This window comes from Eptesicus fuscus, chromosome 9 (assembly GCF_027574615.1).
Source record: "Eptesicus fuscus isolate TK198812 chromosome 9, DD_ASM_mEF_20220401, whole genome shotgun sequence".
Lineage (NCBI taxonomy): Eukaryota > Metazoa > Chordata > Mammalia > Chiroptera > Vespertilionidae > Eptesicus > Eptesicus fuscus.
The window spans coordinates 54,538,835-54,565,640 of NC_072481.1; the positions used below are offsets into that span (position 1 = coordinate 54,538,835).

The 26,806-nt window shown below is 40.1% G+C and overlaps 2 protein-coding genes and 3 non-coding genes across 5 annotated transcripts in view; all 5 read left to right on the forward strand.

Moving 5' to 3' along the window:
* Nucleotides 1-9,709: 9,709 nt before the first annotated feature.
* Nucleotides 9,710-17,188, forward strand: RABGGTB (Rab geranylgeranyltransferase subunit beta). The gene is made up of 9 exons (XM_028142443.2): nt 9,710-9,841; nt 10,229-10,336; nt 11,022-11,219; nt 11,774-11,879; nt 12,631-12,683; nt 12,769-12,879; nt 13,628-13,753; nt 16,104-16,253; nt 16,621-17,188. Exons 1-9 carry the CDS (start codon nt 9,725-9,727, stop codon nt 16,759-16,761), a joined length of 1,110 nt encoding a protein of 369 aa, XP_027998244.2. The 5' UTR covers nt 9,710-9,724; the 3' UTR covers nt 16,762-17,188.
* On the forward strand, nt 10,038-10,116 carry LOC114230826 (small nucleolar RNA SNORD45). The gene has a single exon (XR_003616801.1). It is a non-coding gene; the product is annotated as a small nucleolar RNA SNORD45 (small nucleolar RNA).
* Nucleotides 10,479-10,560, forward strand: LOC114230825 (small nucleolar RNA SNORD45). The gene has a single exon (XR_003616800.1). It is a non-coding gene; the product is annotated as a small nucleolar RNA SNORD45 (small nucleolar RNA).
* On the forward strand, nt 11,355-11,426 carry LOC114230824 (small nucleolar RNA SNORD45). Its single transcript, XR_003616799.1, has one exon. It is a non-coding gene; the product is annotated as a small nucleolar RNA SNORD45 (small nucleolar RNA).
* A 1,816-nt stretch (nt 17,189-19,004) lies between the features above and the next one.
* Nucleotides 19,005-26,806, forward strand: part of MSH4 (mutS homolog 4) — a 61,219-nt gene continuing 53,417 nt past the window's right edge. The window contains exons 1-2 of the mRNA XM_008139443.3: nt 19,005-19,239; nt 23,100-23,282. Coding sequence (XP_008137665.3) covers nt 19,005-19,239; nt 23,100-23,282 — 418 coding nt within the window. The remainder of the gene's footprint in view (nt 19,240-23,099; nt 23,283-26,806) is intronic.

Sequence of the window (26,806 nt, forward strand, 5' to 3'; positions counted from 1 at the left end):
TATCAACTCAGGGAAGCAGCCAAAATGCGGACACAAAGAAACAGATCACAAATGAAAGAAATGGAGGAAAGCAGACTACTGGATATAGAGTTCAAAACCACGGTTATAAGGTTTTTCAAGAATTTTCTAGAAAAAGCTGATAAATTTAGCGAGACCATCAAGGATATGAAAAAGGACCAACTAGAAATTAAGCACACACTGACTGAAATAAAAAATATTATACAGAGATCCAACAGCAGACTAGAGGATCGCAAGAATCAAGTCAAAGATTTGAAATACAAAGAAGCAAAAACACTCAACCAGAAAAGCAAAAAGAAAAAAGAATTAAAAAATATGAAGATAGTGTAAGGATCCTCTGGGACAACTTCAAGCATAACAACATCCGAATTATGGGGGTACCAGAAGAAGAGAGAAAGCAAGATATTGAAAACCTATTTGAAGAAATAATGACCGAAAACTTCCCCCACCTGGTGAAAGAAATAGACTTACAAGTCCAGGAAGCGCAGAGAACCCCAAACAAAAGGAATCCAAAGAGGACCACATCATAATTAAAATGTCAAGAGCAAAAGACAAGGAGAGAATCTTAAAAGCAGCAAGAGAAAAACAGTTAATTACCTACAAGGGAGCACCCATACAACTGTCCAGACAGGAGTGGCAAGAAATGTTCAAAGTGATGAATAGCAAGAACCTACAACCAAGATTACTCTACCCAGCAAAGCTATCATTCAGAATTGAGGGGCAGATAAAGAGCTTCACAGATAAGAAAAAGCTGGTGGTGATGGAGTTCATCACCACCAAACCAGTATTATATGAAATGCTGAAAGGTATTCTTTAAGAAGAGGAAGAAGAAGAAGAAAAAGGTAAAGATAAAAATTATGAACAACAAATACATATCTATCAACAAGTGAATCTAAAATTCAAGTGAATAAAAGAATCTGATGAACAGAATAAACTGGTGAATATAATAGAATCAGGGGCATAGAAAGGGAGTGGACTGACAATTCTTGGGGGCGGGGAAAGGGGTGTGGGGGTGCGGGAAGAGACTAGACAAAAATCGTACACCTATGGATGAGGATGGGGGCAGAGGGTGGGGTGGAAACTGGATGGAGGGGAGCTATGAGAGAAAAAAGAGAAACAATTGTAATAATCTGAACAATAAAGATTTATTAAATTAAAAAAAAGAGAGGGGGAAAAAAAGAAAGTCTAAATTCTAAAAAATAAAAAAATCATTTATTTAAAAAAAAAATTCCAGTTGATAAAAGCAGAGCCCACCAAATTGAAGTCTAGAGATAGGCAAGAATTAAAAAGGGCTTCCTCACATATCCCTAAAAATAGAACATTACCACGGCAGAACAATATTCCAAACAAGTAACCATGATTAAATTTCACTCATTGGTTCATTCAGTCCTCTGTAATTGTTCTTGAATCAGTGAACTGCTTTTAAGAAGCCAACCACTTTCAGACTAAAGAGTCCTAGAAACCCTGACTCAGTCACTGATATCCTATATAATCCTATATAATAAAGAGGTAATATGCAAATTGACCATCACTCCAATACACAAGATGGCCAACCCCATGTGGACACAACATGGCTGCCACAAGATGGCCAGGAGGGGAGGGCAGCTAGGGGTGACCGGGCCAGCAGGGGAGGGAAGTTGGGTGCAACCAGGCCTGTAGGGAAGGGCAGTTAGGGGGACCAGGCTTACAGGGGAGGGCAGTTGGGGGAGATCAGCCCTGCAGGGGAGGGCAGTTGGGGGTGAGCAGGCCTGCAGGGGAGGACAGTTAGGGATGACCAGGCCAGCAGGGGAAGGCAGTTAGGGGCAATCAGGCCGGCAGGAGAGCAGTTAGGCATCGATCAGGCTGGCAGGGGAGTGTTTAGAAGGTAATCAGGCAGTCAGGCAGGTGAGCAGTTGGGAGCCAGCAGTTCTGGATTGTGAGAGGGCAGTTGGACATCCCTCGAGGGGTCCCAGATTGGAGAGGGTGCAGGCTGGGCTGAGGAACACCCCTTCTCCCTCTCCCCACCCCATACACAAATTTTGTGCACCGGGCCTCTAGTAGTGTGATATTTGTCTGAACCTCTTGGAAGTCTGTACCCAAGAGGTTCCGATAAAGTTATCTATCAATAGTTCAAAACACCTGATCCTTTCCATGTGTCTCTGAGACTGGCCCTGAATGCATAAACTTTGGGCTGTAGTTTACAGCATAGCCTTCTAGCTTGTGTCAGAGTCAAACAGAGACTATCTGTAGATAATTGCCCTAGTTCAGGCTGCTGTAACCATACCATAGACCAAGTGGCTCGAACAACAAACATTTATTTCTCACAGTTCTAGAGACTAGGAAGTGCAAGATCAAGGTGCCGGCCCTCTCCTGTGTTGCATATTGCTAACTTCTTGTATCCTCACATGGCAGAAATAAGGTGAGGGAGCTCACTGGCATCCCTGTTATAAGGGCACTACTCCCATTCATAAGGACTTCACCCTCACGAGTCAATTACATCTCAAAGGCCCCTCTTCCTAATATCATCACATTGGGGATTAGGATTTCAACATACGGATTTTGGGGGAACACAAACATTGAGTTCATTGCAATGATCAAGACTGATGGTTGTAGTTATTACTATATCCAATAATGTTAGATTGGAAGGGAATTAAAATATCTGTTGCAGCATAGTGTATACAATTTCATAAGAACATAAGCATTATTTACCCTGAGGGAAATAGAACATTGACAAATCTCCAAGATCTCCTTGTGAAGTACACAATTTGGGGCATATTTACCTATACAAATGCAAACTAAGGAAGGCTGAGTCAATCTGATTTACCCATGTGGCTCCCAGAATAATGTTGATAATTTAAAGATATAAAGATATAACACATGGGAAACATGCAATTATTTTTGTTATCTTTCTTTTTCATAAAGTGAAAGAATAGTTTTTGTGATTTTACAAGGGGCCGCAGAAGATTTCAAGGATACATTTAGGTGTAAAATATATCCTGAAATTTAATTTGTCTAAATTCAAAATTTGACCATGGAAAGGAAAAATCAAAAGAGATGGCAAAGATGATCTGATATCTTGAGTAAGATAGGATTAAAGGTGCCTGAGAAAGAACACTTGGTTACCTATTTAATTAAATGTAAAATAAATAAACACAGAAGAATGAAACATGATTATAAGGGGCTTTAGATATTTAGCAAATGAGGAAACTTTGTTCCTTTTTAAAAAAAATTAATTAAAGATATGAAAAAGTCAATGTTGAGAGCTCAGAAAAATTATTCTGGTAAGACAAAATCTCTGCTATCTAGGCAAAGGTAAAAATTAACTTTTTACATTGTTGGTGAAGGGGTTAATCAGTAAACCAACAATCTTCAACTAGTGTGCCGTAGTACAGTGGTGTTCCTCAAGAATTTTTAAGACATACAATATCTGACTATTTAGTCAGGGGCACTGACCTCCTTTCCTTAGTTTGTAAAATAAAAAATAAAAAAATGACAACAGCCCACACAGCAATAGCTGTCCAGTGTGAATGAATCAAAATTTTAGTAATTAGTTCATGTGTGACATGAGATGGAAAAGATTGAAAATCACTACTGTAAACTAAGCAAGCAAGCCCCTTAAAAGAGTTAATGTTGCCCAACCTATAGCACATAAGTCCAGTGTCTTTTCAGACTCAGGTATTACACAGAAGGGAAATAAAAACCACTTTCCTAAAGTTTTGACCTTCACTATGTATTTTAATATTCTAGAACACCGATACTTTGAAACGAAAATATACTCTTTCTGCAGAAAAATAAAAACCCACACATAGTTGTATTTCTCAATCACCATTGTTCCTATTATAGTTATATGATCATCATTATTACTATGACAGTCAAAGAAGCTAACTTCTGTTTCACAGAGAAAGCTGGGAGGCAGGTCATTGACACACATAAACACTTTAGCAGTGCAGCAAAGCTCATAAATATCAACAAAAGTTTATACAGCTATATGTATCCATTTACACCTTAAAGTGGCAAAAGGAGCATATTATTAACTTGACCCAAAAGTGTAACTTATTTCATCTAAACTAATAAAAGCCTAGATGGTCCTCATGCCCTCGCACGATGCCCTCACATCATCACAAGATGGCCACCACAAGATGGCCAGCAGGGGAGGGCAGTTGGGGGTGACCTTGCCCGCAGGGAAGGGCACTTCGGGGCAACCAGGCTGGCAGGGGAGGGCAGTTGGGGGTGACCAGGCTGGCAGGAGAGTGCAGTTGGGGGCGATTGGGCCGACAGGGGAGCAGTTAGGCATCAATCAGGCAGGCAGCGGAGTGGTTAGGAGCAATCTGGCTGGCAGGCAGAAGCAGTTAGAAGCCAGCAGTCTCTCCTGTGGGGAGCCGGCCTAAGCTGTCAGCTGACATCCCCCGAGGGCTTCTGGACTGCGAGAGAGTGCAGGCCAGGCTGAGGGACGCAACCCCCACCCCCGAGGGCATTGATTTCATGCACTGGGCTCTACTAGCATATAAAAATAAGAAGCAATGTATATAAACTTAAACTTATTAATTTACTAGAGACCCAGTGCACAAAATTCATGCACAGGGGGGGTGTCCCTCAGCCTGACCTGCACCCTCTCCAATCTGGGATACCACAGAGATTGGGCCTAAACCGGCAGTCGGACATCCCTCTCACAATCTGGGACTGCTGGCTCCTAACTGCTTGCCTGCCTGCCTGCCTGATCACCCTAATCCTTCTGCCTGCTGGCCTAATTGCCCCTACCTCACCCCCCTGCCAGCCTGATCGACCCTAACTTGCTCCCCTGCTGGCCTGATCGCCCCTAACTACCTCTGCCTCAGCCCCCAGCCTAAGCCACAGTCTGGTCTCCCTCTGCAAGAGGCGACCTGGCAGACCAGGGGAAGGCGCTGCCCCCATTACCCCACTGCTGCTGCCACTGCCGGCCTGAGCCTCAGCCCTTGCAGCCACTGCAGCTTTGTCCAGAAGGACATTGGAAGGTCATCTGGAAGACATCTGCCCTAGTTAGCATAATACCCTTTTATTAGTATAGATACTGTTCAAAAGTAGGAAAGTATTTTATAGATGTGTAATTATAGACATATTATAGCTATACAGAGACATTGAGGACTTATTATTTCTACAATTTCATCCATTGGCTAAAAGTAAACTTATGGGTCCAGATCTCAAAGAACTGTTCTCCTTCTCAGTGGACATTAAATTCTTAACTGATTAGGGTTCTTCACATACAGACACATTAAGAGAATAAATAGCAACAGATGAAGTTAATTTTAAGAATTTAACCTAATATATCCAAAATATCATTTAAACAATCAATACTTTTAAATTGTTAATGATATATTTTGTACTATTTTTACTACTAAGTCTTTGAAATAGGGGTGTGTATTTTATACTTAAAACATACCTCAATTCAGATTGGCCACATTTCAAGAGCCCCATGTGGTTATATTGGTCAGTGTAGGTCTTAAGGTGGAGATGAATTTGTTTTTAATCAATATTGTGTGTGTGTTTTATAGTTATCTTTCTTTGGCAGGGGGAACATTTTTACTTTTTGAAGGGGCAAAAACATACCATGTTTCAAAAGTACCAGAATATTCCATGAAAGGTCAGCCTTCCTTAAATCCTGTTCCCAGCCAGCCATTTCTCCTTCTGTAGGCAACTACTTTTAGTAATCCTGTGCATGCGCAAGTATATCCATATATGTTTTCCTTTGTTTCCCACACAAATAGCAGCATACTATATGTAGTTTAGCACTTTCTGGTTTTGTTTTCAATTATTTTTTTTAAATATATTTTATTGATTTTTTACAGAGAGGAAGAGAGAGGGATAGAGAGCTAGAAATATCGATGAGAGAGAAACATCTACCAGCTGCCTCCTGCACACCCCCTACCGGGGATGTGCCCGCAACCAATGTACATGCCCTTGACCGGAATCGAACCCGGGACCCTTCAGTCCGCAGGGCGACGCTCTATCCACTGAGCCAAACCGGTTTCGGCTTGTTTTCAATTAATTTATTTTGGAGATCTTCCCAAAGCAATGTATGCAGAGCTTCCTCATTCTTTTTAATGGCTGCATAATGAATATACCATAGTTTATATAGCCCTCGATGGTTAATGAAAATATTTGTAATCTTTTGCTTTTGCAAAAGCTGCAGCTTAATATTCTTGCACATAAGTTACTTTGTTATGGTACAGCCCCCTTAGTTGGAGAGGGAGAGCTGTCCCCTCCTCAGTTCTTGTCAGTCTCCTAAGAAAGCTTTCAGACAAGTGACAGCAGTGTTGAAGCAAAGCAAGCAAATGTATTAAAAATACACTTAGCATATAGCAAAAGTGGACCACCCAGCTAATCTGAGCACATGCCCAGTGGGGATTCAAGGGATTTTATTCCCCTTTTCCCTATAGGTTTCAAGGTTCCTCTGTCAGATATCTTGGGTAGCAGATTAGGTTTCAAAGTCCTGGGCTACATTGTTGTGGCTTATTTTAGGATGCTTGTACAAACACCAGATGTCTTGTATGGCAAATCTTAAGGCAGCTGACTTCTTTGTATAGTGTGTGAGATAAATTTCCTCTTTTTCCTTTCCCCTTTTCTCCTCCTGCCTTAGCAGTTCCAAGGTGATTTAAGCTATGTATTTTTTGGTTAAGGAGGAGAGATATTAACCACTTCCTCTCAAGTGTTCTTGGCTGGAGAAGATAAAGTCTTTCAATTCACAACTTGGCTGCAAGCTGCCCAAACTATTTGGCTTTGTTTAATTTTCTTGTCTCAGTTTCTCTATTCCACTTGCCCAGGAATTTCCCCAGGTTCTTACCATTCTGCCACAAGTTCATACCCAGGCAAGTATATTAGAAATAGAATTGTTGAATTTATTACAAGAATTGCTAGAACATATGCTCTCTATGTAGTAACACACAGAAACCTTATTTTCTTTAATATGCTCCCCACCCCTTTTTTTCCTTTGACTTGAACTGGCCTCACATAGTACCCTAACTCACCTCCCTCCCTTTCCCTTGCTTAATCATTAAGCCAATGAGGTTCTGGTCAGCATCCAGTAGTCTTAGGAATAAAGCCTCGGGTTTGTTGACCACAGAGAAACTGGTTAAACTAGAGAAAACATCTAGGCCTCAGTTGAGTTTCAGCTCCAGAACAACCCCAGTGACTGACCACATGCTTGTGAAACCAGACTCAGTAATGCCATGGTTGACCTCAGGACCCGATGCAGTGATCAACTACCCCACCACCACCCTAGGGCTGACCAATCAGTAGAGACCAGGACCCTGTCTCTAACTCCCTTAGTCACCATGATTAATAATTGGTTCCCCTTTATAACCTATCCTCTAGAAGCCATCAGGGAGCCAGGTATTTGAGTATGAGCTACCTGGGACTTCAGGTATGGCACCTGAATCAATCTTTACTTTCTTGGCTGCAAACTCTTGTTCATGTCTTATTGGGCTTTGAGGAGCACCGGCAAACGGCCCCCTTCGGTCTGGTACACCTAAAAATGTTTCCATTTTGTTCACCATTGTTTCCCAGAACCTAGATTAATATTTGGCATCCAATACATATTTTTTGAATAAATTTATAAAATAGGAACTGCGGCTTATTATTCATTCCTTCAGCAATTATTGACTCAATCTTAATCTTACTCTTTGGATCTGATGCTTGTATTATTCTTACTTTAAACATTGCTTTGCCAAGTAGATCTGACCACTATCCCCTTAACCTTGGTTACTCCTCCCACATCTGATTTAATGACAAAAGGCTGAAATCACCAGAAACAGATAACTATAAACTTGCATGCATTTAATAATGGAACCTCAAACTATAAATGGAAATATCAACAAAATTAGAGGGAGAAACAATGAAAGCTATCATCGTTGATTCAACATTCTCAATTATGGATGTCATTGTGCAGAGCCCTTCACCAAATCGCTACTGAATGTGTAAACTGACAACCAAGGCCTCTGGGCTGCCTGTCACTACTTGAGCCAACTAAGCCGAGACATGGTTGAATCATATATGAGCATTTATTTCAATAATGCCAGCAGTATGGGAGAGCTGCAGGTCATCCACAAAAATATGCTCTGGATGCCTACTATAAGCCAGCTGCTTATATTGAGTAGAAGTACAAAGATTATGTGGGAAAGTAGGAATTACAGGTATGGGAAAGTAGGCACAGGATAATCATCACAGGTTACAAGTCATGTGGACTGGGGTGGAAGGAGGGAGGTGGTCATAGAAGGCAGGTACCTCTGCATGCTGTGGGACTAGATTACAGGTAATATAATAGGGGCTGCGGGTTGTAAAGAACAGGTGCCTCCAGGACTAGATTGTTTCAGCCACAAGGTTGTAAATCTTTCCGTGGTGATAGGCAGTTCTCAGGACAGGAGGATGGACTGCATGCCAATGTTAGCTGCCATGTCCCAGGGCATACAACTCCCAGCCAGGTTGGAATGTGCTTTCTTTAATCAGAAAACAATCATGGTTAACAAGCGCATGATTAATAGTTCTTATTTTATTTCTTATAACGAATAGCCAGTCCCCAATATTATATTTCTGCCCCTAACAAATGCAATGCAGTTTAATGGGAGTGAGTGCCAATTTTTTTTTTTTTTTGAATGCGTGCTCAAAAATGCTTAAATAGTAGACCTAAGAAAGCACAACAAATACGAATTCTGTGGAAAGCTCTTAAAAGGCACAGGGATGTTTCCTTTTTCTGAAGTAATTTCCAAATACTTCTGCTATTAGCACTTCCTGAAGAAGTGGGGAGCTGGACCCAGAATGGACAAGGCAAATTGGAGGGGGACTGGAACATCTCATTAATAGTCACTGCAAACAATGAACACTACTTGCAGGAACTCGAATCACTAGTCATTTCAGATCTTCAGTGTTCAAAGAGCCAGCGGGAGGTGGAGGCGGGGGTGCGGGAGAGAGGTCAATTGGGGGGGGGGGAAGAGTTTTTTTAAAAAGTAATTGAGATAGTATTACTTAAAACTACTTTAGACCAAAGGTAGGATCATGAGATTAGTAAACAGGAGGGAGGGAGGGCAAAGCCTTTGAGCACAGGCAGCAAAGACAGCTATAAGCAGTCGGTGGGGTCCTAGGGTAGCCAATGGAACAGGCGGGAGCTTAGTCAACTATGTGGGGCGGCGGAGGGGACCTGAGGGCTGCTTCTGCGCATGCGCACGCCTACTAAATACACCCTCGACCTGGCTCCGTTCTCTTTTCGCGCACAGACATGGTGAGTGTGGCTGCGCTGTGCGCTGCAGTCCAGCCGGGTCGGGGAGGAGGCCGCACAGCCTAATATTTCGCCGCTCAGTGACTATAGTGTGGCTTAGCAAGTATTGGAGAATGGTTAGGTGAAGCCACGGGCCTTGGAAGGTTTCTTGAGAGCTCAGAAAGGCTGAAATATTACTTCCGCGTTTCCTGCAGACCTCGCGGGCGCAGTTGCCGCCTGTATTTTATCCAGGCTCCCTCCTGTCGGGCGGGCCTCGGGATTCAAAGGCCCGATTTTTTTAATCCCACAAAACCAGACCAAGAAGGCGCTACTTTTTTCCTTCTCTACACAGATGTATTTAGTGGCTCAGTCTTTAGAATCGTGACTGGTATGGTGGTAAATTTTAAATGGAATTTAAAAGAAGTTTACTAATTTCTTTTTAGTAATCGTCATGACTTACTTAAAAATGAATACAATTCAGCGTCAGTCACGAAGGTCTACATAATGGGGAGAATTAGACCGTCCTCGTCACCTGGGGGCTTGTTACAAATTCAGAAACTGACCAAAGCTGGAGAGCGTGGGGCTAAAGGGACTGCTTGCTTAAGCAATGGAATAATTTGGGTGTGTAGAAAGAGCTTTGAAACCGAGTTTCTAGGTTAATTGCAAGTTATTGTCTAGTTAGGTATGTTAATGCATCCGCTTGCTTATTGCCACATGTAAACCATAACTTGTCCTGAATTTGTGAGCGTTGATACTCCGTGGTGTTTATTTTACTCTTTAAGGGAAAGATAAGCAATAAATACAGGTAATTTTTTTGGGTCTATGATGAGCCGGCATGTATTCTGAATCTAAAGTTGATTACGACTACTTTAGCTCTAGAATTACTCTGAGACCTGAAAAATACCTGAATCATTACAAGGGCTTGAAGGTCAGATGTGTATCGAATGTGCTGTGGGGTCAGATATGAAAAGATAAACGTTTGTGAAATCACTACTTTTATTTTGAAAGGGCACACCACAGAAGGATGTTACCATCAAGTCAGATGCACCTGACACCCTCTTATTGGAGAAGCATGCAGATTATATCGCATCCTATGGCTCAAAGAAAGATGATTATGTATGTATGGTTTTATGTTGAAAGTTTCAAAGAGTACTATTCTCCATGAACAGTCAGTGTGGGTCAGTATTTATGGCCCATTATAAGAGGTTTGAGGTACAGAATGAATTTCTACTTTTGTAATTGAGGTAAATACTTTCAAGGTCAATGATGTTTTGGCATGTATTATCTGAATTTACAGCTGATGTGTAATAGCACTAGCTCTAGAATTACGCTGAGACCTTGAAAAACTTTTACCTTGAGTTAATTTTTCTCTGGGACAGTCTTTGAATAAAGTAGTGAGCAACTCACCTGAAAGTAAATATTTATCCCTTTAGTGTCTCAACAGCTGGATTATCATGGAAAATACCTAGTATTGATAAATTCTTGATTTAAGTAATACGTTCCCATTACCATGTAATTATGGAGTCGTTAAATACAATGTAGGTACTCTGAAAGAAATGTTCTCCCCGAACTTAAAAAAAAAAAGTATGTCTTCTCATTTACACTTCCGGTTGGCTCCTGGAAGAGTTAAAGCTCTATTTGAATGGTCAGTCACAGTGAGTTTATTATGCTTCTCAGATAGTGGAACTTCTGTCCCCCAAATTTGAGAGCCACACATTTAAACTCATTGATAGGATTAAATGTTTGTTTTCTGACCCAGCATGAATTCAAACTGACACATTAAAGTAATTGTGTATTTTAGGAGTACTGTATGTCTGAGTACTTGAGAATGAGTGGCGTCTATTGGGGTCTGACTGTAATGGATCTCATGGGACAACTAAATCGCATGAATAGAGAAGAAATTCTGGCATTTATTAAGTCATGTCAACACGAGTGTGGTGGAATAAGTGCTAGTATTGGACATGATCCTCATCTTCTGTACACTCTGAGTGCTGTCCAGGTAAATACTGATAGTGTTTGGCAATCTTGGTAGTGTATGCTCTTACCTGAGTGGGGAATTGGAAACCATGAAAGTGATAAAATGAGTATGTAAAAAAATTAACCCTAAGTTTTGCAAATGAAGTATTTTTAACAAGGTCAATGATGTGATGGCATGTATTAGCTGAATTCAAAGTTGATGTAAATTCTAAAATTACACTGAGACCTTGGATGGTAAAATGTTTAGTGTATGTAAATATTTGAAAATCACAAGGTGGAATTAAATGTTTTAATTTTGATACTGAAGATTCCCATAAATAAGGGCTTAAAGTCTACATAAGTTAGACAATTTAAGAGTTAAACTTTTAAGTTACAATGTATATGTAGAAAAATGCATTTAGAAGTTTGGATTTGTTAATACCTATAATTTTATTGCATAGAAGATAGTTTGCATGTTTGAGAAAAGTTTATAAATGCCTAGACAAAAGGACATGCTTGCTTGACTTAAAAGGTAGTTGAAGAAGAACATTAGAATCAACTAGGGTTAAAGATGTATTTAACTTTTTTTTGTTACAGATTCTTACTCTGTATGATAGTATTAATGTTATTGATGTAAATAAAGTTGTGGAATATGTTCAGAGTCTACAGAAAGAAGATGGTTCTTTTGCTGGAGATATTTGGGGTAATGTCATTTTAATTCATGCTACCAAAAATACCAATCTTAAAATGTTTTGGTGTTTATTGTAATAAGCTTTGCTGCATATTTTTATAAGAGGTTTTTTTTAAAAGTTTTTCATCTTTTCAGGTCCCACTAAGCAGCTGGTCTAACTGGAGTTAATAGTCTGCTGGAAGTTCCAGCATGCACTGTGCTAGTTATATCAGCCTACAGGAGCACTGGAACAGAGGGGGTCAGTCTAAAAGATAAGGTAGGTGAAATTTTTTCCCCCAATATTTGGTGGGTTTGTAAAGTTCTTAAAAAACTGGCAATGGAAAGATAATAAAAACTTTACAAATTTACTTCGAATTTGAGTGGAGGGAGGGAATAGTATTTTACTTGATAAATTTAGATAATCTCTACTTCAGGGCTGAATACAGTGCAGGCCGGAGAGACCAGCTGCTTCATGGGATGTGAAAATCTACTTATGTAATAGGGTAAGTTCATTATTAGAAACTGACTAGTCTTTTTGGCTCTGTTAGTTACCTTCTCTCTCTGGGTGCTGTGTAAACAACTCAAGATAATTTGCTATATTTTTCTAGATCTTAGTTTTCTTAGAAGTAAAATGATTTCGCTTTAGATTTAGCTTTCCTTCTGGAGACCTACAAGTAAATTTTAAGTTTTAACTATAGTAATTGTACAGAATAACTTGTGTATGTTATGACCCAGAAGCCTTTAGTAACAATTAAGTTTTGGTTTGATTCCTTTTATTTTTTAGGAGAAATTGATACAAGATTCTCTTTTTGTGCTGTGGCAACTTTGGCTCTATTGGTAAGTTATGACTATTGTATTGGAATTACTTAGTGTCCAGGGTTACTCTGGAATTTAATAGGTATTGTTTCTTGTTTCTTTATAGGGGAAGCTGGATGCTATTAATGTGGAAAAGGCAATTGAATTTGTTTTATCATGTATGAACTTTGATGGTGGATTTGGTTGTAGGCCAGGTTCCGAGTCCCATGCTGGGCAGGTAATTCACTAATGCAGATTAAAATATGTTAATAGCAATTTTAGTGTTTGTTAAATATGAATGAAGTTAATTTGACCAAAGGTAATATAATGTGGGATGTTACATTATAGTTGATTAATTGCTGATTAAGGAAGGCCCTTTTTTTAAAAAATAGTTTGCTTTATATACATTCACCTGTTGGTGAAACACTCTGACCCAGTCAAACATAAGTAGGTTTGTAATCACCAAAAATACATTTTGATTTTCCATTAGTATTTACTTATATATATCTATATTAATATTGAGAAAGGGGAAGGGAGAGAGAGAAACCGATTTGCATTCATTGGTTGATTCTTTTATGTTATGTGCCCTGTCCAGGGATTGATTGAACCCCAAATCTGGGCATATCCAGATTCCGATGCTCTAACCAACTGAGCTACCTGGCCTGGGCTCCATCAGTTTTTAACTAAATAATTGAAAGCAGTTTGTTCCTATATTTGCTGCTTGTGCCAGAGAACATGGTATACATAAAAACAGTTGTGAAATAAAATAGTACCTTAGTCATAGAGAATTTTGACAATAGTATTTCTTTGCAAAATTGGATCCTGGTAATAGTATGCTTAGATTTTTTTTCAAATAATTATGTGATATTTCCATGTTTACCATTCTAACTGTTCAATTGTCAGTACATTTTTAGACATAAAATTGAGTAGTTTTCATCACTTATTGCAGATTATTATACACCTGTACTTTATGTCTGTAATTTTAGATCTATTGTTGCACAGGATTCCTGGCTATTACTAATCAATTGCACCAAGTAAATTCTGATTTACTTGGGTGGTGGCTTTGTGAACGACAGTTACCTTCAGGTGGACTGAATGGAAGGCCAGAGAAGGTATTGTTTCATAAGATACATTGTGTTCTAATAGCTTTGTAACTTTAGTGAGTGCTGTTTTATCTTAACTTTTTTAATATTGCTCTTGTAAATTGATAGTTAGCTTTTTATCTTCCTTCCATTATAATTTTTCTGTTGTACCATGAAAAAAAAAGGCCCTTGGCAAAAGTAAGCTAGGATTGAAATGCTTATTAAACCTGATGTCCATTTAAATGATACACTGGTGGTTACCAGAGGGAAGGGAGTTCAGAGGGGTGGGTAGTAAAGGATAAGGGGGTTAAATATATGGTGGTGGGTGATGGGCATTAAAATATGCACATCATGTATCATAGAAATGCATGTTTGAAACCTATATAATCTTATTAACCAATGTCCTCCCAATAAATTTTATTTTAAAAAAATAATACAGGTGGAGAGTTAAGCCTTGAAAAAATAAGACTTATTTCAGTGTGGTACATTGTTAAATTAATGAACCAATATTGATACGTTATTTGATAAAGTCCATAGTTTACATACAGGTTCACTCTTTGTATTGTACAGTTCTATAGCTTTTGAAAAATACATAATATCCTGTATCCACCTTTACGGTATGATACAGAATAGTGTCACCATCCTAAAATTCCCTGTGCTTTACCTATTCACCCCTCTGTCCTCCCCCAAAACCCTGGAAAACACTGATCTTTTTACTATCTTTAGTTTTGCTTTTTCCAGAATTCAAATAGTTGGCATTATATAGATGTAGCATTTTCAGAATTGCTTCTTTCACTTAGTAATATGCATAGGTTCCTCTGTATCTAAAATACACTTTTGAAGAAAAGATGTGCATGGTGCCTTCTCATACAATTCTTCAAACCTTTTAATTTCTGGGTATATACCAGGGAATAATTCATGAATTAAATAGTGTATGTCTGGGAGCTAGACTACTGTTAAGTGAACACATTCATCTAATATAGAAATATCCATGTTGATTTATGGGTGTGAAGGGACAATGGATTAGCCAAATCAAAGAGATATTTTTTTTAATTGTTAAAACTTTTTATTTAATATTTTTATTATCTTCCCCTCCCAAAAAAGAAACCAAAACTTTAATTTTTGACACTTGGATTTAGCAGAAGGGAATTAATTTTTCTTAAGTCCAGTTTTGTTTAGGTCACACACATTAAGCTCTAAATTGGGTCTTTAAGCGCCAGATAGTAAATATTTTCAGCTTTGTAGTTTATGGTCTTGTTGCTGCCCTGAAGAGCAAGTGCTTCCATAGACAGTAAGATTACAGACATGGCTTTGTTGCAGTAAAATTATGGGTACATTTGTGCTTCATATGATTTTTCTGTTAAACATTTTTAAAACTACACATGTAAAAAACTATTCTTTGGTGGTAGTCTAGATTTGACTCGAGCTATAATTTGCTAGGACCTAACCCTAAAAATATAGGTGCATAGTGCTTCTTTTATCACTTTTGTTTGCTTGATATTTCTAATAAGTTGGGAGTGAGTGGGATAGGGAAATAACCATAGGTGGTTTCTACTTAAGGTCCTATGGAAAACCTGGGCAACTTTCAACAATTAGGGGTGGCAGTTGACAGAAACCAGCATTTTAACAATATAGGACAGTGTTTTTCTTTATTGTTGGCTATTATAGGTGCCCCCATTTTTTCCTTCTTTTGCTTCCCTTCCCCTCTGGCCATCATGTGACTATGAATTACCCAAGGATCTTATTGAAGATTATATTCAGCCTCAGGTGGAGTCTTCTACATCTTTTTTTATTTTTTATTTTTATTGATTTCAGAGAGGAAGGGAAAGGGAGATAGAAACATCAGTGATGAGAGAGAATCATTTACTGGCCGTCTCCTGCTTGTGACCCATTGGGTATTGAGCCCATGTGTCCTGACCTGGAATCAAACCATGACCTGGTTCATAGGCTCAACCACTGAGCCACACTGGCTGGTATTTTGAGGGGCCAGGCTTCAAGTGATTTTTTTAGCAGATCTATAGCTAACTGGGGAGTACTTGTTGAAAATGCTCTACTTGGGAATATGCAATATCCATCATCATAGATTTCATGAGCCTTACTACCAACTATTTGGGTAAGGGGGGCTGAGTTAGCATTCATTGCAGAAGAAGTAAAAGTAGATGGGATTTTTTTCACAAAGTACTGAAACACATAGCATGCCTTTCTATGGGTTGGAGTGTTTGGTCTTTTCCAGTGATTATCTTTATTCTAAGCAGTTGTGTTTATGAATTTCAGCATTTCAAATACTGCATGTCAGTATAGTCCTTGATTCCTCCCCATCCCAACCTAAGTGGACGAGAATAAAATTGTGGCAACTTTGTGGCTTTTTTTCCCCCCCTAGTTACCAGATGTATGCTATTCATGGTGGGTGCTGGCTTCCCTAAAGATAATAGGAAGGCTTCATTGGATTGATCGAGAGAAACTGCGCAGTTTCATCTTAGCATGTCAAGATGAGGAAACTGGAGGATTTGCAGACAGGCCAGGAGATATGGCAAGTACATTTCTGACATATTCATGTTACAATTACATTTCAGTGTTTTCCATTACTTGTATGGTTCTAAGCTATTCCAGACTTAGAAATGGATATTATTTCCTAGTGTTGCTTTGAAAGCAGTGTGCTTTTTTTGGTAATTTTTGAGACTGCAAAGAATAGTAAAACAAGTTTGCAGAAATTTCTCATGACATTTCCAAAATAGTGTATGGTTAACAACACAATTTAAAGCCATTTTTATTAAGAGAACTTGAAGCATATATTCAAGTAGAGAAAATACAGTGGGCTCCAATATAACCATCGTTCAGAAGCAGGGTTTTTATAAGTTCTCATTTTGTAATAATCTGAATTCTCATTTTTTTAATAGGTAGATCCTTTTCATACTTTATTTGGAATTGCTGGATTGGCACTTTTGGGAGAAGAACAAATTAAACCTGTTAATCCTGTTTTTTGCATGCCTGAAGAAGTACTTCGGAGAATGAATGTTCAGCCTGAACTAGTGAGCTAGATTCATTGTTGCAAAGTTGCTTAGTATAATTTTGTCATCCTAAAATTTCTGAATTTGAAGTGCTTGTCATACTTAAAAATTACTATGTTAATATTTTGTATATGAGTTGTGGTAATTTTAATAAATTATGTAAGTATACATATTGTAAAATAAAGGCCTATCTTCAGCTTTTGATTTTCTTATAGAATGCTGTCATTCTTAATACGATATTTTGTTTATACTTCAATGTATTTAAATTTCCCTAATTGTAATCTTCAGTTTAAGAACTCTAGTTAATGAAGTCTTGTATTTGACTTGATTTTCCCCATGTGCTTCCTCCATGTTATGTAATGATAGTTCATGTAAATTGGTCTATGTCAATGAAATTGTTAACTGATAAAAATGGATATACCCCACATGAATTAAAAGATGTACAAAGTGAAATGAACTTGAAATTTGGGAGTTATTTAATAGGCTTATGGTTATTCTGAATTGGTCACAGTAATTTCGGTCAATTACAGTTCACCATCTTAGAATATGATTGAAATCTGGGCTACACTATATGCTAATTCTTACAATTTTATGTCAGAATGCCAGCTACTGACTACCAAAGGGTTGTTGCCCCCCCCCCCCCCATAAGGAGACAGGAGATGGTTACCACATATTTTTGTATATGTGTTTTCAGATAGACTATATTCCCTGTTTTGCATTCTTGGTGAAAATAAAGTATTTCTATGAACATTATTCTTTTTTTTAAGAACATTTGTAAGATTATAGAAGTAGAAGTAAATTTATAGAAGAAATGGACTTCGGAAACAAGTTATAGATGCAAAGGGCCCCTAGCGCTTAGAAGTGAGGAAAGTCAAAGTGATGTGCCGGGGTTGGGAGGTGAAAGGCAGGCCTGCTCCCAGGAGGGAGAGCATACTAGGAACATTTTTCTTGAGGTTGAAGTTGAAATTTGTTAAAACATGTTGCAATATTTTGTGTACTAGTCATTTTAGGAGTAGTTTTCCACATGAGTAGTGATGGTTTACTTAACACATTGATCAGTGTCAATTTTAACATCTTGCATATAGGTGCTCACGTTAGATTCTTTTGAGTGTCCAATAGCATTTTTATAATTGCTAGTCTTTCTGAACGCTTAGAGGTCACTGGATGGAACATCTTATTTAAATGGTATTTTTGAAGGAGTTTTGATGTCTCTGGTCACTGCATATGGGTGAACTATGCTGTGAATATCTAATTTACTAGTTAATTGCATGAATTCAATAATGTTTTAAGTGAATGTCTAATGGTATCCAAAGTATTTTACTTTTTTTTTCAATCCTATCATTTCTATGAAACTGGTACTATACTTTCCATATTCATGAAAACTGAACAGATACAGAACTTAATTTCCCAAAGGTTGTTTGTTGAAGCCATAGTTTGAAATTTTGTAATCTGTTCCCAAATTACCTGTGTGAAAACACAGTAGTAGAAATTGAGATTGGGAGCTGTTTTTAAATCTCCCAAGAGAGATCCATTGTTTGCCTGGTTCCTATTCCTTAATGGTTGAAGGGTAACAGGCTTTTTCCTGTATTTAGCCACAAGACCAATGTTCGAGATGTACTATAAAATGCGAGCATTAAAATAAAGCTAGTGTGGCCCTGGCTGGTGTGCCTCAGTTGGGCATTGACCTATGTACCAACAGGTCACAGGTTTGATTCCTGGTCAGGACATATGCCTGGCTTTGGGGCTCCATGCCCAGTAGGGGGCGTGCAGGAGACAGCCAATTGATAGTTCTCTCATCAATGTTTACCTTACCTTCCTCTCTAAAATAAAATCATATTTTAAAGAAGCTAGTGTGTTTGGGAGTATGTGGGAAATATTAAATTATGCCTTGGGGTGAGGGAAATAGGGTGCGACGTGAAGAATGAGACAAATTAATGGTCATTGGTGACCCATAAATTCTGTTCAAGTGATAACCTGCAGGTTGAGGAGGGCTGTACTTCAAATTAAGCTCATAACCAAATCCTGTGGGAGGTGATGGGATTGGAAACCACTGTGAGTACTTTCTTAGGCGCTGATGCGGGAAAGATGTGCGGGTGTGGAAAGCTGGAGTCCTGTGCGCCTGCTTCTCTGCGCCTGCGCGGTGTGGCTCTGCGCCTGCGCGCTGCCCTCCCGCCTTTTCCTGCGTCGCTTCCGTCCCTCGGCCACGGCCACGTTGCTTCTGTCCGTGGGCGAGGGGCCTTTCCGAAATCTCCCGGTGCCTGCGGAGTGTGAGGATGCTGAGGCCGGAGATCTCATCCACCTCGCCTTCAGTCCCTGCGGCTTCCCAGTCATCCACGGAGCCTTGGTCACAAGGGCCCCGCTACAATTTCGGACTCCAGGAGACCCCTCAGAGCCTCCCTTCAGCCAAGGCCTCTGCCTCCACCCCTTGGGGCACGTCCGGGGCCGCGGGCGACCGGAGCAGCAGCAGCAGCCTCCCCGGTCCTGTGCCCACCGCCCTGCCGGCTCCCCGCGGCGCTCGAGGCAAGGAGAGGTTGGGGGAATTCCCCTGGGTATAGGGGCCGGCAGCCCCTGGAGGTTCCGGGAGCGGTGGTTGGTGGTTAGCACAGACATTTCAGTAGTGGTTTGGTTGGAGGAGGAGAACGGGGTGCTCTGGAAATTTGATGGTCAGAGTGATTAACAGGCTGACAGTCCAAACTGGTTTTATTGCAAGGCTGTGATGGAGGATGGCTAAGTTCCGAGGAAGACTGAAATGTCTGGTATAATGACCCTCCTTCCCCTAACCGCCAACCCCCCACCAAAGTACAGTTGACCATTGAACGAACAGTGTTAAGTGTGTGGGGGTGTTAGGGTCACCAACCCCGCCCAATCGAGAAAATCCCTGTCTAACTTCTGACTCCCCCAAAACTTATAATAATAACCTTCAGTTGACTGGAAAGCCTTACCACCAATAATACAAGCAGTAAATTAACATGTATTTTGTTTGCTTATATGTATTAATACTGTATTCATACAATTAAGTAAGCTAGAGGGAAAAAAATGTTATTAAGAAAATCAGCCCTAGCCGGTTTGGCTCATTGGGTAGAGGATTGGCCTGTGGACTGTAGGGTCCTGGGTTCGATTCCTGTCAAGAGCATGTACCTCAGTTGCGGGCTCCTCCCCCCTGGGGCCCTGGTCATAGGGAGCGTGCAGGAGGCAACCAATGGATGTGTTTCTCTCACATTGATATTTCTCCCTGCCTTTCCCTTTCTCTTCCACACTCTAAAATATCAATGGAAAAATATCCTCAAGGAGGATTAAAAACAAACCAAAAATCATAAGGAAGAGAAAACACATGGCTAGTATTTATTTAAAAACACCCAACACAAACCACATATAAGGACCTGCATATTTCAAACCCTTGTTCAAGGGTCAACTATGTATGACAAAATGACAGAATTTGTGTAGAGTTTGGTGATAGGAATGGTGAACCTCTTGGCTCCTGAACTTAAGTCTCCAAGCCATCTAGGAAATGATGAAAATACATTAAACTTAACATTTTATCTAATTCAGGTTAATGGTATGTTTAATATTACAAAACGTATGTCCTTCAAGGTGAGTTCAACTCATTTGTTTTATATTTGGTCACTCCATGGCGAAACCATCACTTTTCACATACTGTTGCAACTTAATGGTAAATTAACAAATGTCAAATCCAATGGTCACTTTTCAGTTTCATCTCCTGTGACCTTTCCACTGTATTTAATACTAGAGGCCCAGTTCCAAAAATTCATGCACGGGTAGGGTTACTAGCAGCTGCCGGCTGCCGGCTGGGGCCTTCCTTCGTTCCATGCTACCCCCTGGTGGTCAGTGCACGTCATAGCGAGCTATGGAACTCCTGGTCGGTCAAACTCTCAAGGGGACACTTTGCATATTAGGCTTTTATAGATATAGATTCTTCATGAGTCTTTTCGTGAATTCTCTTAATTTCACTTTCTTGACTCTACTCCCAGTTTTCTTTTGTCTTCCAGAGAACTGTGCTCACCTTTGTGAGTTTTCTAATTGTTGGTTTGTCCTTAATTTTTTTTTTCCCTAGACCACTTCAACCTGGATGTGATTACAACAACTCAGATTTCATCTATGTTCCAAATTCCTTTCAGACTGTCCTCTGGAGTTTCTAGTGAGGGACCAGTGGACACCTCAGACTCACTATATGAATAAGTGAATTCATCTCCTTATCTCAATCATTGGGTTGTCTAAATCTTTTAAACTTAGAGGACTTCAACAATTCAAGTATTCCCTCACAACATCCCAATATAGTCCTGTTTATCTTTATCTTCCAAATAATTCTGTCCCTTTCTATTTCTGTGCCATTATAGAACCTCATTATTTTACATCTGAATTATTGCATCAAACTCCTAAGTATTCCTTTTTCCAAGCTTAGTGTCAACAGAGTCATGGGAAATGAAAATCTTATCATATCCCTTGCTACTTAAATGAGTGGTTCTGTATTTGCAGGTATAAGATCAAACTCTTTAACAGGACAACCAAGGCCATTTGGGCTCTGTTTTTCAGTCTTTAAAGCCTATCTCAGATAATCCTATCTAATAAAAGAGTAATATTCAAATTGACCATCACACCAAGACAAAAGATAGCCGCCCCCATGTGGACACAAGATGGCCGCCACAAGATAGCCTGCAGAGGAGGGCAGTTGGGGGAGACCAGGCCAGCAAGGGAGGGCAGTTGGGGGGGACCCAGGCCTGCAGGGGAGGGCAGTTGGGGAGGACCCAGGCCTGCAGGGGAGGGCAGTTGGGGGGACCAGGCCTGCAGGGGAGGGCAGTTGTGGGGGACCATGCCTGCAGGGAAGGGCAGTTGGGGGGGCCAGGCCAGCAGGGGAGAGCAGTTGGGGGGGACCAGGCCTGCAGAGGAGGACAGTTGAGGGGGACAAGGCTTACAGGGGAGGACAGTTGGGGGGGGACCCAAGCCTGCAGGGGAGGGTAGTTGGGGGGTCCAGGCCAGAGGGGAGGGCAGTTGAGGGGGACCAGGCCTGCAGAGGAGGGCAGTTGGGGGGGACCAGGCCTGCAAGGGAGGGCAGTTGATGGGGGGCAGGCCTGCAGGGGAGAGCAGTTGGGGGAGACCCAGCCTGCAAGGCAGGGCATTTGGGTGGGGAACCAGGACTGCAGGGAGGGCAGTTGGGGGGACCAGGCCTGCAGAGGAGGGCAGTTGGGGGGGAACAGGTCAGCAGGGAGGGCAGTTAGGGGGGACCAGGCCTGCAGGGGAGAGCCATTTTGGGGGCTAGGCCTGCAGGGGAGGGCAGTTGGGTTGGACCAGGCCTGCAGGGGAGACAGTTGTGGGCAATCAGGCCAGCAGGGAGGGCAGTTAGGGGTGACTGGGCCAGCAGAGGAGGGCAGTTGGGGGAAGACCAGGCCAGCAGGGGAGGGCCATTGGGTGGGACCAGGACTGCAGGAGAGGGCAGTTGGAGGGGACCAGGACTGCAGGAGAGGGCTGTTGGGGGGGACCAGGCCAGCAGGGGAGGGCAGTTAGGGGTGACCAGGCCTGCAAGGGAGGGCTGTTGGGGGTGACCAGGCCTGCAGGGCAGGGCATTTAGGGGCAATCGGGCTGGCAGTGGAGCAGTTAGGCATCAATCAGGCTGGTAGGGGAGTGGTTAGGAGGTGATCAGGCTGGCAGGCAGAAGCGGTGAGGGGCAATCAGGCAGGCAGGCAGGCAGGCAAGCGAGCAGTTGGGAGCCAGCAGTCCTGGATTGTGAGAGGGATGTCCGACTGCCTGTTTAGGGGCAGTCGGACATCCCTCAAGGGGTCCCAGATTGGAGAGGGTGCAGACTGGTCTGAGGGGCCTCCCCTCCCCCCGTGCACAAATTTTGTGCACCGGGCCTCTAGTTATTTAAAACAAAACAAAACACTATGCTAGGCTGTTTGTGTACATTCTTTTAAGTTTTATGACAATCCTGTAAAATAGGTAATAAACCAGGTTAAGTACCTAAATAAGGAAGTGAATTTAAGTGAATCCAGAGCTTTCTTTATACATTTACATTGGAGGAGAGAATTTCAAAGAAGTCCTGAGAGGAAAAGTGGTCTCATAATTATAAAGTAAATATATCTGGTATATTTGAAAATCAGGAGGTAACTTAAAATTTCAGCAAGAGTAATCTTAGTGAACTTGTAGAAGCAAAAGCCTTATTAGTAAGCACTTTTCCTGATGTTTTAGTATAAGATTACTTATCAATAATGTCATTTGTCATAATTTGTTATATTTTAAAAAATCATTAACATGAAGTTTTATAGAAGGTGAACATGGTAAAAATTGTAGGGACTGTAGGCATCATTGCATAATTCTGAATCTTTAAAAACTGATATTTAATTTTTTGAATTTAGGTTCATACTTTGAAAACAAAAGGTCCTATGCAGAAAATACATTTGCATCAAATTTTAATTTTGGAACAAGCTCATCTTCTGCACGAGACAATAATTATCCTCAAACACTAAAAACTCCATTGTCTGCTGGAAATCCACAGAGATCAGGATATAAAAGTTGGACACCGCAAATAGGATATTCAGGTAAAGTGAGTGGAATATTGAACTAGATGACTTTTTAAAACTTTAAAGTTTTTTAAAATATAAATTAGGGTGGTTACATTCATTTGAAGTGTTTTGTACCTGATATGACTGATTGAAAGATAAATGTACCAATTTATCCATATCCATAATTTGAGATTAGGTTAGTTTCTGGACAGTTCGTCAATTAATGTAGGTCTACATTATTTTAACCACTCTGGCCTCAAAGAAAAATTGTCTACTTTTGCTGGGCTTGCCTCTCTGGATTGTTATATTTTTTGGATTTAGACCCCAAAAGTCCTCAGTATCTTTCTGCTCTTTAATATTTCTTTTTAAGGTAAATTGAAAGTATCAGTATGACCTCATGGTATATTTTTTAACAGCTTTATTAAGATATAATTAGCATGCAATAAATTGCACATTTAAAGTGTGTAATTCGATATGTCTTGACACACAATCACAGGTATTCCTGAAGCTCTTTAACATTTTTAAGTTTTTTTTGTATATTTGTATGTATTTTGGTTATGTTTGTGTTTTGTATGATTTTTGCATATATATTTGTATATTTATATTTTGTCTAGGACTTTGTTGCTTTCACGGAGACAATTGATTTAAAATAACTTTGCCTACCATTACCAGAAGCAGAAATCAGAATTCTTCATTTTAGTAGGGTCAAATTTATCAATATTTTCTTTTATGATTGCTGCATTGTATATATTTGATTAGAAACTTTATCCCTATCCCAGGTCAGAAAAATATTCTCCTATATTTTCTTCTAAGAGTTCTGAAGTTTTGCATTTTACATTTTAAGGTGTTTTTTTTTTTTTTAAATATATTTTTATTGAGTTCAGAGAGGAAGGGAGAGGGAGAGATAGAAACATCAATGATGAGAGAGAGTCATTGATTGGCTGCCTCCTGCATGCCCTCTACTGGGGATCGAACCCACAACCCGGGCATGTGCCCTTGACTGGAATCGAACCTGAGACCCTTCAGTCCCCAGGCCGACGACGCTCTATCCACTGAGCCAAACCAGCTAGGACACATTTAAGTTTTTAATATACCTAGAATTGATTTTTGTTTATAATATGAGGTAAGAAGTCAATTTAATTTTCCCACAGAGATAACTCCTATTTCTTGAATATCCTTTCTCCACCTTTGTCATATATCATAGACCCATATGGTTGTGTTTCTACCTCTCTTAATTTCCAATCTCTGCCAATATCACACTGTCTTTAGTTTTATATTACATCTTGATATCTATAAGGGCAACCCTTCTACCTTTATCCTCCACTGACCATTTTTGTCAGATGCGTTACTGTGCTGAATGCCACAATGGTGGATAAGCCATTCTGTGAATTCATAGATGGTGATGCTGGTGGAAGTACTATGTGCAAAGAAGGCAAATCTGTATCTAGAATATGTGTTTGTTCCAGTGAAGACAGATATCTTCCCTCTCCAGGATGGAAGAAATCCAGTGTAATGAATCTAAAGCTATTTCCCTGAGGAGTGGTGTTTTTGGGGACATTTAATGTGATCTCTGCTTTTGGCAGGTTAGGCACTCAGCAGTGTGAGTAACCAGGTCAACTTTGGTAAGAGGAAGTTCCTGTTATTGAGCCCATGCATAGGCACGATCCTGCCACCATGGCCACTTTGTTAATGGGTCTGTTGAGGAAGTACTGGGGTGGCTGGGAAAAGAGGCTACTTGACATCCACGGAACTGCCATTTTGTCCACCTGATTATTAAGAGTCTCCTCTAGAGTGAATGCCCTTTCATATTTTCTTTTTTTAAAAAATATATTTTTATTGATTTCAGAGAGGAAGGGCGAGGGAGAGATAGAAACATCAACGATGAGAGAGAATAATTGATTGGCTGCCTCCTGCATGCCCCCTACTGGGGATTGAGCCCGTAACCTGGGCATGTGCCCTTGACCAGAATCGAACTCGGGACCCTCCAGTCTGCAGACTGACACTCTACCCATTGAGCCAAATCAGCTTATGTCCTTTCTTAGAGACTCATCCACATACATCTTCTCCAGAGAGAGAGAGAGAGAGAGAGAGAGAGAAAGAGTTCATGTAAAAATCTATTTTATCTAGAACAATCCTGTTCCTTCCAAGTCCCTGACCATCCAGCTAGACATTAGAAACTGCTTATGAATGAGTCTAAATCTGTACTTCCTGTCATCTCTTATTCCAAACATGTGGACAAACAAATTTACTACTCAAAGTTCTGCCAAGATGAAAGATCAAAATGTTACTCCATTAAATATAATAAAAATAAAAAATGGTAGTTTTCCATTATTTGACTTTCCATTTTAAGGAAATAAGAGACCCAGAAAAAAGCTTTATGCAAAAGGATGCTCTTTACACAGGGTGGAGAAAAAGTAGGTTTACAGTTGTGCGGACACAAAACAGAGTTTGTCTTGTATAGTTTTGTATGGAAAATAATCTATAATAATAAAAGTGTAGTATTCTAATTAGACCCGATATCCTTTCGGACAACCCTCCAGATGAAGCCGGGCTGCAAGGGAAGCCCGAGTCTCGAGTGCCTGCCGGTGGCCGGAGGGAAGCTAGGGTCCCAGGTGCCAAAGGGAAGCCGGTGCCAACAGCTGGGGGAAGGAAGGCCTACTCTTGCACAAATTTTGTGCATCGGGTCTCTAGTACAATAATAAATAATAATACAAGATAAGCTCTGTTTTGTGTCCTCAAACCTGCAAACTTACTTTTGTTGTATTATTTATAACAGATATAATTATAAATGTTCTATTATTTTACTTTAAAGGTTTTTAATTGATTTTTTAGAGAGAGAGAGGAAGAGAGAGGCAGAGAGAAACATTGATGTGAGAGTGAAACATGGATCAGCTGCCTCCTGCTTGCCCCCTACTGGGGATCCAGCCCATGTGCCCTGACTGGGAATGGAACTGGCAGCCTTTTGGTGCACTGCATGATGTCCAAAGAACTGAACCACATCAACCAGGGCATATAAATGTTCTTTTAGAAGTTTAAAGGAAATGTCTCCTGAGAGTACTGAATTTCCACAGGAACTTGGTATTTATGTTACAATTAAAAATAGGAAGGTCATATTCTATTACAGAACTTAAACTGACTTCTATAGATGTAATGTAAACTCAGTCACCACATATAACATGGTTTTCATGGTGAAACAGATTCTGAAATCTAGATATAATAGATTTTTACATGAACTCATAAGTTGACTACTCACTAAGATAGAATAAATGTGTAAGTAATTTCATATACATATTAGAAGAAGAAGAGAAAAGAAAAAAGGAATCTAGGTCAGGGAGTGAAAGGAGGGGAGAAAAGTGGTTTATTGAAATGCTGACAAAGGAATGAGAGATAATTTTATTTCTTTGAAAATAAAATTCCAGATATTTTTGTCCATTAATAATGTTCTATGTTTAATTTCATATGCTTTACAAACACTTTTATATGTAAAAGGTTTTGTGTAAAAGGCTTTTTATTTCCAGTTTATAGATGAGGAAATGGTAGTTTTAGAAAGGTAAAACAAC